Here is an 18764-nt window from a genome sequence, read left to right on the forward strand (position 1 = left end):
TTTCCCTCTAGGTATAAGGAGAAATTTGATTTCTAATTTTAAATTATTTGAACAATTGCCTTTAATAATAATCTAGTCCACAATTTTTTCGGAATAGTTCAGATATTTGTTCTAGATATTTGGAAAAAGGTTTATACCGTTTAAACCATTGCTTGACTCACTACGTAATGTTGAAATGTTCAAAAGTTGTCGAACCTAAGAATAAGAAGCAAAAGATTTCTCACGACAATAAGACATATCTGTAGCATCTTAGACTTGGTCATATTAACCTAAACCGGATTAAGAGACTGGTAAAGGATAGTCCTTTACGCGAACTAAAAGTTGGTGAGCTTTCGGTCTATGAATCTTGTCTGGAAGGTAAAATGACTAAGAGGCCTTTCACGGTGAAAGGAGAAAGAGCGACGGAACCACCTCGGCTGATACATTCGGATGTGTATAGACCGTTAAACGTCGAAGCTAGAGGAGGTTATGAATATTTCATCATCTTTATTAATGACTATTCGATATATGGTTACGTTTACCTAATACAATAGAAATCTGAAATTTTTGGAAAGTTTAGAAAGTTCTGAGCAGAAGTTGAAAAAATAGTTTGGTAAACCAATCAAGACACTTCGATCGGATCAAGGGGGTGAATACCTAGACCAAAAGTTCCATGATTACTTGATTGAAGGTGTGTTGTCACAACAAATAGCACCCAACATACCACAGCAGAATGGTGTTGCCGAAAGGAGAAATCAGACTTTGCTCGACATGATAAGATCGATGTTGAGTTATTCTTCACTGCCTACTTCATTCTGGAGTTATGACCTAAGAACCACCGTGTATATTCTGAATCTAGTACCATCTAAGTCTGTACCAAAGACACTCCTAGAGTTGTGGAATGATCGAAAGATAGTTTTAAAGCATATTCACATATGGGGATGTCCGGCTCATGTGATGAAACAATAGACTGGGAAGTTGGAACCAAGATCAGAAATATGCATATTTGTGGGATATGCAATGGGGACAAGAGGAACATTATTTTATATAGTCACAAAAATCAAAGGGTATTTGTATCGACAAATGCCACGTTTCTTAAGCATGACTATATAATAGTTTTTCAAGCCCAGAAGCAAAGTAGTTCTAAAAAAGTTACTTTCCAAAGAGATTGGACCACAACCGACAAGAGTTTTTAGAACGGTAAGAGATAAGACCATGATTCCTAATCAAACTCCTATAGCACCTCGTCGTAGTGGGAGGGTAAGCAAGTTACCTTACCGGTATACCGGGGAGGCCCAGATCGTCACTGCTGACGACGGTAAGGAGGATCCGTTAACCTTTAAGGCTATGATGGATGACTCTGATAAGGAAAAATGGCAAGCAGCTATGAAACTCGATATGGAGTTTATGTACTTCAACTCAGTTTGGCAACTTATAGATATTCCTGAAGGGGTAAAACCCATTGGATGCAAGTGGATCTTCAAAAGAAAGATATGAGCGGATGGAAAAGTAGAGACTTATTAAGCAAGGCTAGTGGTTATGGGTTACCCCCAGAAAAAGAGAGTTGACTATGAGGAAACTCTCTCACCGGTGGCCATGCTTAAGTCCATCCGGATGCTCCTGGCCATAGCAACATATTTTGAATATGAGATATGGCAGATGGATGTCAAGATAGCTTTTTTAAATGGTTATCTTGAGGAAACCATCTATATAGATAAGCCAGAGAGTTACATAGAGAAAGGCCAAGAGCATAAAGTCTGTAAGCTGTCGAGATTTATTTATGGATTGAAGCAAGCTTCTAAATCATGGAACATCAGGTTTGATAAGGCTATTAAGTCTTATGGATTTGATCAAAACCAAGATGTATCAAACGAATGAAAAGAAGATGTTCTTATTCTTTACAAGTCTGAATATCTGATATTCAGTGGGAGTGGTCAGTCGTTGTCAGTTGAACTCAAAATTCGATCATTGGGTAGCATTGTAGTGTATCCTTAAGTGTATGAGAAAAGTAAGAAACTATAAGATAGTTTAGTCAGTGAAAAAGTTATCTTTTAGCTGGATACACAGACTTTGACTATGAGTCATACATTGATTTTGAGAGTCGACATCCAAATCTGTGTTCACACTAGGTGAAGGAGTCACGATACGAAAGGTTGTTGGCAAAGTGTGATTGCTAATTTTGTCATTAGGAGTTAATGTGTTGCAGCTCATGAAGCAACAAAAAGAAAGCAACCTGACTCTAGAAATTCTTAACTGATCTGGAAGTTGTTTTAGGCATAGGTCAATCATAGACACCTAGAAAGTTTTTGATTAGAGACATATTCTACCTGCTTTAGGACAAGCGGGAGATTGTTGGGAATGGTATCCTAGAAGCATGAGATGTAATAGGTTTTTTATTACTTATTTAATAAAAGAGTTTATTTATTATTTTATTTGCATATATTTATGAATATCAATGAAAATTCCATGATTATTTATGTGACCTTAAACATTGTATAAAAGTGTTATATATGAGAGGATAATGTTTAAGGATAATAATCAAAATGATGTTCGTAATGAATTTAATTAAAGTTTAAAATCTTTAATTAAAACATTATTAATACATGTCATTCTCATTTAGAATGGAACGGTGTTATCCGCACTGTTAATATGGTGAGATATTAAATGAGTGTATTACGTATAATGAGAAATTCTTATTGAGTCTATTGATTGTCATATATAGAATAATCTTAATCCTGAGTTCTTAGGAGACTCATATTTATGAATTTGTGTCTTTTAATTTACTCGGTATGGATTCTGATATCCTTAATCCTATTCTTTGTATTTTGGAGACATGTGAAGTAGGTAGCCGGGAATGTTATTATACGAGATGGAATCCATTCCTTCTTGAGAAAGAAGTAGATGAATAATTCTCTTGAGGGTTGATTCGGTACTTGGACCAGTAGGAGCTCTGATTCATGAATCGTGTTTTATGAATGACTGTCCATTAAAGAATCAATGGTACTTAAGGATAAAGATGTAAATAGAGAGGTTAACGGATTTTCACCTAGCTCTAATTATGAATTATTTATGGAGGATTGATCTATATGCAGTGACTACATCACATGGACACTTCACGGGTTAGAAGTAATTTATGTCCATAATTACGAGAGTGCAATTCTAAGTTTATAATGGAGTAACTATTAGAATTAATAAGATTAATTAATTAATTAAAGTGTTTAATTAATTATTAATTTTATTAGAGCTCGAAATTATAGGTCCATGAATCCCCACGTTGTCCTTGTAATTCTACAAGACACTAAGGGCAAAATGAGAATTTTAAAATTATGAAATTCTAAAATTAAACACTCGAGGATAATTAATTGAGAATTAATTATTATTTAAATAATGTAATTATTTAAATTTAAATTTGAATTTTGGATCACTTATGTGAAGGTGTTCACATAGTCTGAACGCAAGGCACAGTGTGCACACATCTATAATTATCCATTTAACTTATTTGATAAGTTGTTCAATTTAGAATTCAAATTAATTTGACTTTGACTTAAATTGAATTTGAATTTGAGACAAAATTGAACTGCAGGATAAAGGATGATTTTCTCTTCCTTCCCTATCTGATATTGGCACCTACCACAAGGATAAGATTCCTTATCTATGGCCGGCCAAACTAGGATAAAGTGAAGGAAAAATTTGTTCTAAATTCAAATGGGAGATAATTGATAAGCTTTATCTTGAAGATAAAGATGAAACTTTTTCTATGAGACTAACTACTATTTTATAAATAAGGAGATAATAGAAAATTGTGTGACACAATTTGGTTTGCTCTTATTTTTCTATAGTGGCCGGTTTTTTCACAAGAGTTGTGAGAAGAAAAATTGTTCTCAAAAAATTCCACTTCGTGCATGCGTTGGTGTTCATGAAAATTCTTGAGTGTTTTTTTTAACCCGTTTTGTTTCAAGTGTGCCCGCACACACGTCTTTGTAGATTCAACAAATTAACGAGGAAGGCTCGGATTTTCTAAACAAAGCATTGGAGCGAGGATTGTTCGAGGTCAAAGAACTCAAGTTATCATCTTAATCAGTCGCTAGAATCCGCTAACTCTCACGCTTCCGCATCCGAATTCGATTCGGAAACCAACAGTAGTATGTGGATACCGGATGGCAAGGCTCAGTTGTTGATTTCAGAGTGTTAACTGAGATTATGAGAGATCCAACAAACCAATTCTTCGTGCCACCTAGCCCAAAATATTACGTTGTGGATTCCAATTACAGTAACACACAGGGTTTTTTGGCACCATTTCGTGGTCAGAGGTATCATATTCAACAATTTAGAAACGATGGCCAACCAACAGATCCACAAGAGCTTTTCAATTACTATCACTCTCCACTGCGTAATTGCATAGAGGGGTGTTTCGGGATCTTGAAAGCAAGGTTTAAAATTTTTAAGCTTATAACCAATTATTGGATGTAAAGACAATCACTTATACAAATTGCTTATTGTGCGATCCATAATTTAATTAAGATGCACACACGAGATGATCCACTATTTAAACAATATGATGTCGATTTGTCCTTAGAAGATATCGATAGAAAACAAGAAGAGCAACAGGGACAACAACAAGGTATGGACGCACAAGAAGCAGAAACATCTGAAATGGGGACTCGGTGACAACGTAATCAAATGGCTAATTTTAGGGATCATCTAGCCGATCAAATGTGATATTAGTATATACGGCACTAATATAGGCTAGGATTATTCACTAAGTAAATTTTTTTTTTTACTAATCATTCACTAAGTGATCTTATTTGTATTTTTTTACTATTTATTTGTAATGTATTTTAAATTAAAGACTTTGAAATGCTTAGGAGAAGTATTTTATTGCTAATGTTAATTACTACATTCTTACATATAATTAACTAATAATGTGTATGGTAATTGATATCCTAATTATTTACTATTTACGTACATCACTAGAATTGATAAGTAGTACATATTATGGGCCCGTTTAGTTCGCTAATTCGAGTTGAGATGTGATGTTGTGTGAGAACTTTTTACTGTAGCAAAAAAGTTAGATGTGACTGTTTCTGAGAGCTTTTTACTGTAACAAAACTCGAATTTTAAACTCGAATGAGCGAAATAAACGGGGCCATAATATTTACATACAACAGATATTTATATATTATATTAATTACTAGTAAATTGATTGGAGAGCTCATTAATTATTTAATATATCATTTAAAATACTATTATATATTTTTAAAAATGTATAACCAAATGAAATTTTAGTTTGTTTTAATCTTAAAAATAATTTTTAAATAAAATTATCAAACACATTTTTAAAAATAATTCATACACAAATTTTAAAATATTTTCATTTCCATTTTTATTCACAAAACAAAATTATTTTAAAACAGATTTCAAACACGCTCTGCGTTTAGAGAACTTTCAATGAGCGAGAATAATTTTCATAGTACATCATTTTCAACTGCACATCTCATTGAAATAGCACCCATATCTCTCACCCCTCATTGAAATAGCACCCATATCTCTCACCCTGCTTGACTCTAGTTTTCTGGCAAGACTCTTGAATTTTAACCCCAACGTTACCATTTACCACTCCTACAGCTTTCTTTTAAAGATATTCAGCCCTTTCAGTTTCATCCTTACAAGAGGAATGAATGCCTTATAGAAATAGCTTTCAATATTATCAAATAGACCACCATAATCAATGAGAGAATGTAGCAAATAAATAGCTCCAAAACTTTTGAGTTCGCCAAAAGCAAATAATAAAACACTAGAAAACTGTTCGACAAGAACTACCTTCAAAAAAGAAGGTGCCACCGACTCAACAAATGTGACCACCGCCTGTCAAGCACCCAGTTCTGAGCGCAAGGAAAGGACAGAGACCACATGGAAATGGACCAAACAAAACCAAGACACAAAAGTACAAAACTGACTAAACAACTCAAGAACATACAATCTAAATGAGCCGAGTCTTCAAGACGACGATTATAATAAAACCATAAAAAGAAGTTCCATATTGCATCAATGAGGAAAATCTCAACTAAAGAAGCCAGTCACTTCCCGCCCTTCTTGGCAGCAGACTTGGTCACCTTAGCTCCACTTGGGTCCTTCTTCTCAACATTCTTGATGACACCAACAGCAACAGTCTGGCGCATGTCACGCACAGCAAAACGGCCAAGTGGTGGGTACTCGGAGAAGGTCTCCACCACCATGGGCTTAGTGGGAATCATCTTCACCATACCGGCATCACCGTTCTTCAAGAACTTGGGCTCCTTCTCGAGCTCCTTTCCAGACCTACGGTCAATCTTGGTAAGAAGCTCAGCGAACTTGACAGCAATGTGGCAGGTGTGGCAGTCAAGAACTGGGGCATAGCCATTGCCAATCTGGCCAGGGTGGTTCATGATGATAACCTGGGATGTAAAGTTGGCAGCCTCCTTGGTAGGGTCATCCTTGGAGTTGGAGGCGACGTAACCACGCTTAAGATCCTTGACGGCCACATTCTTAACGTTGAACCCAACATTGTCACCGGGGAGAGCCTCCTGGAGAGCCTCGTGGTGCATCTCAACAGACTTAACTTCAGTGGTTAGTCCAGTTGGTCCAAAGGTCACAACCATACCGGGCTTGAGGACACCAGTCTCAACACGACCCACTGGGACAGTTCCAATACCACCGATCTTGTAAACATCCTGGAGTGGGAGACGGAGAGGCTTGTCTGTTGGTCTTTTGGGCTCCAGAATCTGGTCAAGAGCATCGAGGAGGGTGGGACCCTTGTACCAGTCCAAGTTGGTGGACCTCTCAATCATGTTGTCACCTTCAAATCCAGAGATGGGAACGAATGGGATTTTGTCAGGGTTGTATCCGACCTTCTTCAAGTAAGATGAGACTTCCTTCACAATTTCATCGTACCTAGCCTTCGAATATTTGGGAGTGGTGGCATCCATCTATAAAGAATAAAGAGAAAAAAAAAAAGATTAAGTTAGAAAACTTAAAACAAAACATAAAACAATGCATCGTAACACAAACAATGACCCATGGAAGCACAAAGACAGTACATTAAAATACCTTGTTACAGCAACAGATCATCTGCTTGACACCAAGGGTGAAAGCCAGGAGAGCATGCTCACGGGTCTGGCCATCCTTGGAAATACCAGCCTCGAAACCACCAGTGGTGGAATCAATGATGAGAACAGCGCAGTCAGCCTGCGAGGTTCCAGTAATCATATTCTTGATAAAGTCACGATGGCCAGGAGCATCAATGACAGTGCAGTAGTACTTGGTGGTCTCGAACTTCCACAGGGCAATGTCGATGGTGATACCACGCTCACGCTCCGCCTTGAGCTTGTCAAGCACCCAGGCGTATTTGAATGAACGCTTGTTCATCTCAGCAGCTTCCTTCTCGAACCTCTCAATCACACGCTTGTCAATACCTCCAAGCTTGTAGATCAGGTGACCAGTGGTGGTCGACTTTCCAGAGTCGACATGGCCAATGACTACAATGTTGATGTGGGTCTTTTCCTTACCCATGATAAATCAAAAACCTGTACACAAAAGCAAATGAATGGGAAATTGAAGTTCAGACCAAGAAAATCATATATTAAGCAGCACATTAATAATCTTAATAAAAGAATACCAAACGAAACAATATAAAACTAGAAATACACATTCTGACAGTAAAAAAGTGGACCCATTTAGTCAATAGCGAAAACTTAAATTTAACAAGACAGATGTACTTTAAAAAAAATCTATGAATAAAAACAGACAAATCTCGACATTTGTGAGAGATTAAAACATACAGTAAATTTAGGCACAAAGAGCACAAATACTTGTTTTGTCCTTATTCAAACGTTCAATAACAAAATATATTTCTACATTAAAAACGTAGAAATGAAAACAAAAGGAACAGATCCAAACATACTTCTGATAAGGAAAAAAAAAGTAACGAATCAGCTCAATTCCTTCATCAGGATTATTTCGTATAAGCATCATATAATAAGTATATACACGAATTCATCTTCATATAACCAAAATTACCGAAACATAACTTCGGAGTTCGATCGGCAAAAATCAAGAAAACTCAGATCAACAAATATGAAAAACTAAATAAGAACCATAAGATCTGGAACACCAAAGTCATAAGAAATTAAACTAAACTTCTTCTAAAACAAAAATCACCAATCAAGAAAGCGAAAGATGATACCTTGGACGAGAGATAAGTAGAAGCGTATGCGAAGAGAGAGAAAGCAATAAACCCTACAGCAGCTTAACCACAGAGTGAGAGATAGGATTTGTGAAGGGACTTTGTTTTCTATTTATAGATGCGGAATGAACTAGGGTTGTTAAGAGGGGCAGAGAATCGTTCTCGGGCTGATTTACTTTTTCGCCCCTGAATGGTGTAGGAAATTACCTATCTGTTGCCGTACTGGCCTTTTCCTCAAGCCAGTAGGTCAAACACTAACGGCATATTAAAAATTGATACAAAAAAAAAAAAAAACGACATATTTTCTTTTTGTGAAAGGAATTAAAACAAGCTCTCGTTTCATTTATAGATTTAAACATAAAAATTTTTAAAAAAAATTAAATTTTGAGAGAGAACATTATAACAAAAAAAGTTTGAACAATAATTCGAACTCATAAAACATACAGCGAAATTAAGTTCAAATAATGATAATAGTAATTAACAAAATTGGTCCCTAATTTTTTAATTTTCTTGTAAATTGATCCTTGATCTTTTAGTTTTAATAAATCAGTCACTAACCTCTTGATTTATTATAGTTTTGGTCTTTTTTTTTGGAATCGGTTTTGGTCTAATTGGTAATGAGCATCCAAAATTGATTGCAATGGAGGACTTAGAAATGCATGTTTACCCCTGCGGTAGGTTGTGTAGGACGAGTACTATGTGTACAGATACTAAGGACTCATTTAGTTTATGAATTGAAACTAAGATTCTTAATTATAATTTTTGAAATTCAAATTATTTTGTAAGAAAAACATTATAGCTGAACTAAAATTATGAGTTTACACTATAGCAAAACCTATTTATTAAACATACACTAACCTTTTCTTATGTCGATTTCGCCTAAAATCTTCTAGATAAAGTTTCCATAATTCTCTTTCATGAGCCTAATTTTCACCTTAAATTCCTTTTATTTTCTCCCTAGTTGGTTATTCCATCCAAAATACCCTTCAAACTAACCTATATTACAGTCAATTTTGGACGACCGTTATCAATTTGGCCAAATCTTTCAGTGAATCTAGAGTCGGGAATTGATTTATTATCAAAATTAAAAGATCAATGATCAATTAATTAGAAATTTAAAAGATTAGAAATCAATTGCACTAATCGCCTTTTGTTTTAAGGAACGATGAGAAATCTCAAAAGGCTTTTTTCTAAAATTTAAAGATAGGATTTTTGTTTCTTTTTGCTAGACTAGTTAGAACTTAGAAGCATGCGCTTCACGCATGTACTTCATGCATTTTTTGAATACGAAAATTTAAAATTTGTTCTAAGATTTAGTTGTACTTATTTATTATTCTTCTAGTTGAGTTTTGTGAAACAAAACAATTTATTAGAGCACATTTAAAATGGAAAAAAACTAATAGAAAAAATCAGATAGTAAATTATTTATGGGGTTCACATGAAATTAGATAGTAAATTTTATTTATAATGATTAATCTAATTTATTTCAAACTTTACTTTTTTTTTTTTACTAAAAGCACCTTTATGTTCTAATTATATTGCGATGCGCTTCTATGAAAATGAAGAAAAACATGCATTAAATAAACTGTGGAGGAGGTTTTCACCAAAACAAAAACAAAAAACAAAAGGAAAAAAAATAAAACTAAATAGTAAAAGAAAGGGAACTTTCTCTTGCAGGGTCTAGTGCTAGTTTATGTAAAATAAACAATTTTTAGTACATATATGATGGTTAAAAGTAAAAAGATATTAATAGTTTATTTTCTCTGTATCTATCATAGAAACTCCTAAAGAAAAATAGCAAAAAAGAAAGATTTGGAAAAGGCAAAACAAAAAGGACTGAGAGTTGACAAATGACAAGCGGATGAAGAGGGATAGAAAAGAATTATAGAAATAGATATTAGAGAAAAGCAGGTTAAAGTTATCTTAAGGAAAGTATTTTGGTAATATATGAAAAATAACTTGTTAAAAGCATCTCTAATGCAATACTATAATTGATGTGTCAATTATAAATTTAATATTTGAGTGTAAAAAATACTCTCTAATACATTACTATTTGTTATGCTAAATTTCTCATATGCTATACTTTGTGCTAAATTTTCCATCAAATATAGCATATGAAAATTTTGTCATTTTATTGTTATTGGTTGAAATGTTACTTTTTCATGTGATCAATTGCAACTTTTACATTTTCTAATTATTTTAAAAATAAAAGTTTACTTTTACAACTTTCAAAGCTTAATGATTATGAAAAAAAATAGTTTTAAATTTTAAATAGCATTATACATTGGAGTAAAAATGAAAATAACATACCATATCATACTTTTTGATATTAAATATACAATTTGCATTAGTATTTACATTGGAGATTATCTAATAATACGTTTTTTACTTTGAAAAATCATACAAATTATTTTTCAAATATGTATATTTTTTATTATCCCTAAATTTAGAAAACGGTTATATGTCATCCATAAACTTTAAAATATTAGCAACATTGACTGCTTCATCCATTAGATGGAAGAAAACCTTACATGCAACTATTTCATAACTAAAAGTATCTCTAATGCAATGTTATAATTAATGTGCCAATTGTAAATTTAAAATTTGAGTGTAAAAAATACTCTAATTCAATGTTATTTGTTGTGCCAAATTTCTCATATGCTATATTTGTAATGACCCAGCTTCACAAGTTGTTACTAACCATGAACTTTTAGCACAAACAGTTTTCTTCTTCAAGACTCAAATAAAAGAAATACTAAAATTTCAGAAATATTTTTTTTGAAAACTTAATTTAAAATTATCTATCCTTTAAGCATACAAGCTTCAGAATTTACTTAATTTAATCATCAATACAAGTTCAAAACCTAAACATAAGAAATGCAAGATAATGTAATTATGAAGAGTTTCCAATTGCTCTTTAACTTAACATGATTAAACATATACTAGTAAAGTCTTCAAGCATATAACATAGAGACATAGTCATTTAGATCCATTCTTCTAAACCATACTTAATTATGTGAGAAATCTGATTATATGAAAAACATAACTTCAGAATTTAAACTCAAAATAACTTTGTGAAATTCTTTACATGGTGGTATCTGGACCCAAACCACCGCCTTACACGTCCTCTGTCAAGTCCATCACTGAGTCGTAAATTATTTACCTACAACATGAATAACTTGTGAGCTAAAGCTGAGCCAGTACAAATATCCTCATAAAACATTTTGCACACAAAACACATGTAGAAATGCATGACCATTTATGCTCAAATTACATAAATGTATTTTATTATTTTAGGGGACCTATGCTTGTACCCATATGCGCGAGACTAAGAAGAGTGTGAGAGTGACCCAAACATTTAGTCCAACTATCCCAGGGTCATAATTAAATATTTATTACCTCTCATCACATGAGCCCAAGGAAAGTTCCTTGCGTACTCATGTTGGAGGGCGGTATGGTACTTAACATTTCATCATTACTATAGCCTCTTATTTAAGTGAACATGTGATTATGATCATGTCACAAATTAATCATTATAACATACTTTGTTAAGAGGCGATATAATATTAACATCATACTCATTATCTGTGTCACAAAAGTATAATTTTGTAAAGTACTTTAAAGAACACACATTTCATTATGCTCATCAATCACATCACAGAGAATATAAATAAGTGTAAACAAGCAAGCAATTTCTCAAACATAGCATTTTAAAACAATTGATGCTATAAGTTAGGTTTGTACCCACTTGGGTGCCTGCACTTAGCGATTACTCACAGTAACTTTCCTTATAACACAATGATTCTGTTTCAATTTAGTACCAATCATTGACCGTCATTTTATTTTCGAGATTTTAACTTGATTTAACTAAGTCCTATGAATTTATTATCGTTGGCATCCTTAGGATTAATTAATTTATGTACATTTTCTACGTAAATTAACTAATTAAGTTTACTAATTAGTTAACTACCCCTTCCCTTAATTTCTCTTTCACATTTAGATTAATTAATACATTTCATTTGGTTAACTAGTTAATCCTTGTTAAGGTTTCATTAACTGACTTGATTTAATTGCCCTTTACTAAATAATTATTTGTCTTTCTTCCTTAATTAATTAATTAACTCTCTAGATAAGTCACATTAATTAAACTTCTATTAATTTTCTAATAAGTTAATTTTGATTATTTACTTAATTTAATTTCATTAGTTTTTCAGATAATTTTGATTTATTCGACACTTAATTTCTACCATTAATTAATTAATTAATTATCTAATTAAGTTTTACTAATTTCCTAAAAACTTAGAAACTAAGTTTATTTCCCGATGGTATACTTTAAAGTCACATATAGGTTACTCTCTAAATCTAATTGGGCCCTTTCCTGTTCTAAACCTTTTTAAGATTGAGTTGGGTTTTAGAAGTAAGATTCTAACCCTAGAACCTAGTAGGTTTCCTTAATAGTTAACCTACGAGTTACTTTATTCTCTATTGTGCCTTTAATTAGATTGCCTAATCGGTCACCTTTTCACCTAAACGTTACTTTAACTCCTGCTTGGGCTTGTGGGCCTATTTGGACTTCTTGTCATGGTTGGATTAAGTTATGAGTGTTACTGGTCTCTTAGGAAATTCTAAGTTAAGTTTCGGGTTTCCGGTTCTCAAAGGTCGGTTTTACCTCTAGAAAGTTAACGTTTTACACTTGGCGGGTTTTGGTGATTCCAAAATTACGAATCTAAAGAGTTGTTCTTTGACAATAAAATTTAGAAAAAATTTAAACTTAAATTATAATTTTATTCAAATTCATGATTTTTTTAAGTTACAATTTTATTTAAGTTCACGTTCTTTTAAGTTTTAACTTTATTCAACTTTACTCAACTTTATTCAAGTTACAACTTCAACTCAAGTTATAACTCAAATTCAACTCAAAAACTACACTAAAGTCACACTCCAAAAGAACAACCCCTAAAGCATTTATTGTACTAAGTGTTTTGCCTTCAAGGACTTAGAGCTAAAGTTCGGAGCTTAATGTCCATTTGACCATTACGAAGTGACATGATTAATTATTTATGTATTATCAGTAAATTTAATGATATGTAATATAATATGAAAATTTATATGACCTATTAAATATATATATTGTGAATTTTAATATTTGTAGGTAAAACTCATTTAGTTTTCTTCAAAAAAAAGATAAATGGATCAATAAATATGTTAAAAATGTATTAACCATGTTAAATAAATTATTATTATATTAGTTATTTATTTAATATATTAATTTAAACGAATTATACGGGTTGACACGATTAACATGATTAATAAATGAGTCGTGTTTGGATTGACATTTTTAACACGTTTAATAAACAAATTGTGTTTGAGTTAATATTTTCTGACACGATTAATAAATGAATTAACACGAACACGATATACTAATACAAATTGCCACCCTTAATTGGAATGTTAAAGGTCTCGTTCATTTTACTGATTTGAGTTTTACTACAGTAAAAAAATCTCAGGAACCGTCATATTAAACTTTTTTGTTACAGTAAAAAACTCTCATATAAAATCACATCCTAACTCGAATTAAAAACTCAAATTAACGAACTAAATGAGTCATAAATATTTAACTGAACAAGCTTTTTTAACACTAATTTTCAATTATCCTCAAAATAAGACACATTGCAATAAATTTATAAGTTAAAAGGACAATTTATCAAAATTAAAAATTTAAGGAATAATTTGCTAAACCACAACATATTTATTTAGAAGACAAATGTGCTAAAAACTCTAATTTTAAAAATAAATTGAAATGACTTTTATAACTCAAATATACTATTAAGCATTGTAAACGTGCATCACGCGCGAAGCACGTGGATTAGCTAGTTCCTTAATATGCTTCCATAATCCATCCATCAAATAGTTGACAAACAAAAAAAAAACTCTTAACCGAGTAAATATTAAGCAAAAATTAAACCGACAAAAAAGATTTTATAACAAAATGTAAATCTAATAAAGTAGCACCAAAACTTTAATATGAGTTCAACGAAAGCAAATATCAGAAGAGCTAATAGAAAACTGTTCACCCCTTCATAAAAGAAAGTGCCACCGACTCAAGAAATGCGGCCACCGCCTGTCAAGCACCCAATTCTGAGCGCAAGGGAAGGACAGCGACCACATGGAACTAGAACGAGAAAAGTCGCGACTCAAAACAAAACTGACTAAAAAGCTCAATAGTACCACACAATCCAAATAAGCAAAGTCTTTAGGACGACGACAGTAAAAGCATAACCAGTAGTTCCATATTGCACCAATCAAGACGAAAATCTCGGTGCCAAAAGCCAGTCACTTCCCTCCCTTCTTGGCAGCGGACTTGGTGACCTTAGCTCCACTTGGGTCCTTCTTCTCAACGCTCTTTATGACACCAACAGCAACAGTCTGACGCATGTCACGCACGGCAAAACGACCAAGTGGGGGGTACTCGGAGAAGGTCTCCACCACCATGGGCTTAGTGGGAATCATCTTCACCATACCGGCATCACCGTTCTTCAAGAACTTGGGCTCCTTCTCGAGCTCCTTTCCAGACCTACGGTCAATCTTGGTAAGAAGCTCAGCGAACTTGACAGCAATGTGGCAGGTGTGGCAGTCAAGAACTGGGGCATAGCCATTGCCAATCTGGCCAGGGTGGTTCATGATGATAACCTGGGATGTAAAGTTGGCAGCCTCCTTGGTAGGGTCATCCTTGGAGTTGGAGGCGACGTAACCACGCTTAAGATCCTTGACGGCCACATTCTTAACGTTGAACCCAACGTTGTCACCCGGGAGAGCCTCCTGGAGAGCCTCGTGGTGCATCTCAACAGACTTAACTTCAGTGGTTAGTCCAGTTGGTCCGAAGGTCACAACCATACCGGGCTTGAGGACACCAGTCTCAACACGACCCACTGGGACAGTTCCAATACCACCGATCTTGTAAACATCCTGGAGTGGGAGACGGAGAGGCTTGTCTGTTGGTCTTTTGGGCTCCAGAATCTGGTCAAGAGCATCGAGGAGGGTGGGACCCTTGTACCAGTCGAGGTTGGTGGATCTCTCAATCATGTTGTCACCTTCGAAACCAGAGATGGGAACGAATGGGATTTTGTCAGGGTTGTATCCGACCTTCTTCAAGTAAGATGAGACTTCCTTCACAATTTCATCGTACCTAGCCTTTGAGTATTTGGGAGTGGTGGCATCCATCTATAAACAATAACGAAACAAAACAACGATTCAAGAAAATAAATGAATGTATCATATAACAACTCCAGACAAACTGCCCATACAATTTAGAACCACAAAGTTAGAAACAATTTTTAACCAGTAAACAGATATAAGCAAGCGACAAACAAAGAAGACATTATGCAACCTACTAAAGAAGAAGTGGGGAGAGAGAGGGAATCGCACCCTCAATAGTTCAATTTAGAGAACTACACCAACTTGGCTATCTCTCCAAGTAAGAGACAAACATTATCCGATAAAGTGGACCGCTTTCATGGTTTCGGACATAAAGTCCCCAAATGCCAATAGCAGAACTCAACAACAATGCATTTTTACACGAGAGTCCCTTTATCGGGTAGAATGACCACCAACACGAACATAATCAAGCAATATACACACATATATCTATTTATCTACATATCGACTAATAAGATATTACCTTGTTACAGCAACAGATCATCTGCTTGACACCAAGGGTGAAAGCAAGGAGAGCATGCTCACGGGTCTGGCCGTCTTTGGAAATACCGGCTTCAAAACCACCAGTGGTTGAGTCAATGATGAGAACGGCACAGTCAGCCTGTGAGGTTCCAGTAATCATATTCTTGATAAAGTCACGATGGCCAGGAGCATCAATGACAGTGCAGTAGTACTTGGTGGTCTCGAACTTCCACAGGGCAATGTCAATGGTGATACCACGCTCACGCTCGGCCTTGAGCTTGTCAAGCACCCAGGCGTATTTGAATGAACGCTTGTTCATCTCAGCAGCTTCCTTCTCAAACCTCTCAATCACACGCTTGTCAATACCTCCAAGCTTGTAGATCAGGTGACCGGTGGTGGTCGACTTTCCAGAGTCGACGTGGCCAATGACCACAATGTTGATGTGGACCTTTTCCTTGCCCATGATGAATCAAAAACCTGAACACAAAAAAGATAAATGAGAAATCCAATATCAGACCAGGATAATAAGTATTCAACATACTCAACAAAATTAATAATTAATAATCATTACAAAAAGAGACATTGGAGCTGATGGCCTTTTTATGATAGTCCCTACTTTTACAAATTGAAAATAATTATTTTTTAAAAGAACAGATATTCTGTCAAATGTTAACTCATTTAATAAAAAAAAAGTTATCAGTTCTAAATTGCATAAGTTGTTCATCTTGAAATACAGAAAATGAACGTTTAAAATCTCAGAAAACTATGAACCTTCAAATTTGGTAGTTTGGCACATCATAAAAAAGGTGCCAAAAACCGAGACAACAAAACTAGGTAAAACTACAAAACTCATATATAGTTCTGACGGGAAAACGTAAGAACTTATTCAGCCAACGTAAAAAATTCAAGAATAAACACCCAAAAGATCAAAGAAAACCCGGCACAAGTAAGACTCGCAAAGAAATATTTGTCAAAGACAAAATTTTACAAAACAATTCATTCAATAACCAAACTTTTTATCGAAAAAGAAGTTTAACAAATAATTAACGAGTGGACTCATTAGATTAGTACCGCCTAATAAATAGTTTACACAGTCAAAACAAAACATCAAAAATTCAAATAACAAAACATTTTTCTATATCGAAACCCAGAAATGTGAACAAATAGAACAGATCTAAAATAAACGATCAGATCAAATCCTCAAACGGGATTACATTTAATAAAAGCAGGAAATAATAATTCTACGCACAGATCAACAAAATCGAGAGAATGAGTCCTATCGAGTCTAAAACAAATTACCAATAAAAAAAAGGTTCAAAATGCCATAAGATCTGAAGAAATGAAATCAAACATCATCAAAAATCGAAAAGAGAAAAGAATCGAAAAACCATACCTCGAAAGAGAGAGAATTCGGCGGCTTCGCAGAGAGATAATATAAAACCCTAGAGCAGCGAGAGGACAGAGTAAGCGATAGTGTTTGTGAAGGTGCTTACTCCTCTATTTATAGCTCAGCAAAAAAATCTAGGGCTCCTTAGAGAGGAGGAGAATCGCTCGTGGCCTAATTTACTCTTTCACCCCTGAATGGCGAACAGATTTACAATTATACCGTTCTTTCTTGCTCGTTCCTCAAGCAAATAGATAAATTAGGGTCCAAATCATTTGTGAAATGTTTCTTCGTCAATTTAAAATTATGATTTATGATTTTAATTTTTAAAATTTAAGTTTTTTATGATAAAAAAATATTATAAAAAATTAAGAATCATGATTTAAAATTAAAAATAAACTCTTGAAATAAATATCTCATTTATCGATTAGAGTTTAAAATTTAAATTTTACTACAGTAAAAAACTCTCAAGAACAGTTATATCTATTTTTTTTATTATAATAAAAAACTCTTATATAAAGTTACATCTTAACTCGAATCAACGAACAAAACGGTCCCTACATGTAGATAAATTCTTTAAGAGTTTTTCTTGTACTCTTTGAAAAATAAAGAGAAATTTTATTAACACTCTAATATTTTATTAAACCACCCTAATATATTTAAATATTCTAACTATTTTCTTTTCAAAATTAAAACCCTTTATAGTTTCAAAAATACTTCTATGTACGCCCTATATTTCTTCACTTTAAAAAATGGGTTTCTTAAAAGATTTACTTTCTTTTTAAAAAAAAATCTTTTCATTTAAATGCATCAAAAAAACTTTCAATTTGAATTTTTTCTCATCCACGTAATTTATGAAGTTGAATAACAAAAATGCAGGGAGTTTTCTATTTTTTAAAACGATATTGAAATTGACAGATGGTTGAGATTGGCGCGTGCCATTCACACACAGACAGGACACGTTGTGGGAGTAGGTATGGTAGCTTTTCACGTTAGGTGGTGTAACACCCGCTTGAATTAATTGAGATTAATTAATTTAAGTTAGTTGTTAGTGTTAAAAAATTTTAAAATTTGCATTTCAAATTTAGTTATAGTTATTTCATTATAAAATGTTTCACGATTTTAAAAATTATTTTCAAAAATTATAGTTTGACCCCTGACTTTTATATATTTATAATTTTGTCCCAAATATTTTGAACTTTATAAAAAGATCCTTGTTAGATTTTTATACTTATTTTATCTATTATGTGGCGGGAGTGTTTAGAAAAGATAATTTTGAGTTCAAGATCTTATTTACTAAAATTTCTTATAACAAATGCACTTGAGAGGGCATTTTAATAATGTTGCATAATAGTTCCAAATCTGATTTTAAGACCAAAACATCTCACTTCTAATTATTTTATTATCTCTCCTCCTCTCTCTCTCTCTCACGTTCTCTCTCTCTCCCTCACTCTCTCTCTCTCTCTCGGCTCTCCCTCTCTTCCTCCATGAGAGGTGCTGTCC

General features: G+C 33.6%; 2 protein-coding genes across 2 annotated transcripts; both read right to left on the bottom strand.

The window, feature by feature from the left end:
* Nucleotides 1-5708: 5708 nt before the first annotated feature.
* Nucleotides 5709-8275, bottom strand: LOC112093827 (elongation factor 1-alpha). The gene is made up of 3 exons (XM_024173114.1): nucleotides 8201-8275; nucleotides 7066-7541; nucleotides 5709-6944 (listed from the first exon to the last, which is right to left on the bottom strand). The coding sequence occupies exons 2-3, from the start codon at nucleotides 7525-7527 to the stop codon at nucleotides 6057-6059; spliced, it is 1350 nt and encodes a 449-aa protein (XP_024028882.1). The 5' UTR covers nucleotides 7528-7541; nucleotides 8201-8275; the 3' UTR covers nucleotides 5709-6056.
* Nucleotides 8276-14159: 5884 nt separating this feature from the next.
* Nucleotides 14160-17365, bottom strand: LOC21412438 (elongation factor 1-alpha). The gene is made up of 3 exons (XM_024173111.1): nucleotides 17271-17365; nucleotides 15879-16354; nucleotides 14160-15421 (listed from the first exon to the last, which is right to left on the bottom strand). Exons 2-3 carry the CDS (start codon nucleotides 16338-16340, stop codon nucleotides 14534-14536), a joined length of 1350 nt encoding a protein of 449 aa, XP_024028879.1. The 5' UTR covers nucleotides 16341-16354; nucleotides 17271-17365; the 3' UTR covers nucleotides 14160-14533.
* Nucleotides 17366-18764: the final 1399 nt, after the last annotated feature.

The sequence above is a fragment of the Morus notabilis genome, unplaced genomic scaffold (genome assembly GCF_000414095.1).
Source record: "Morus notabilis unplaced genomic scaffold, ASM41409v2 Scaffold783, whole genome shotgun sequence".
NCBI classification, from domain to species: Eukaryota; Viridiplantae; Streptophyta; class Magnoliopsida; order Rosales; family Moraceae; genus Morus; species Morus notabilis.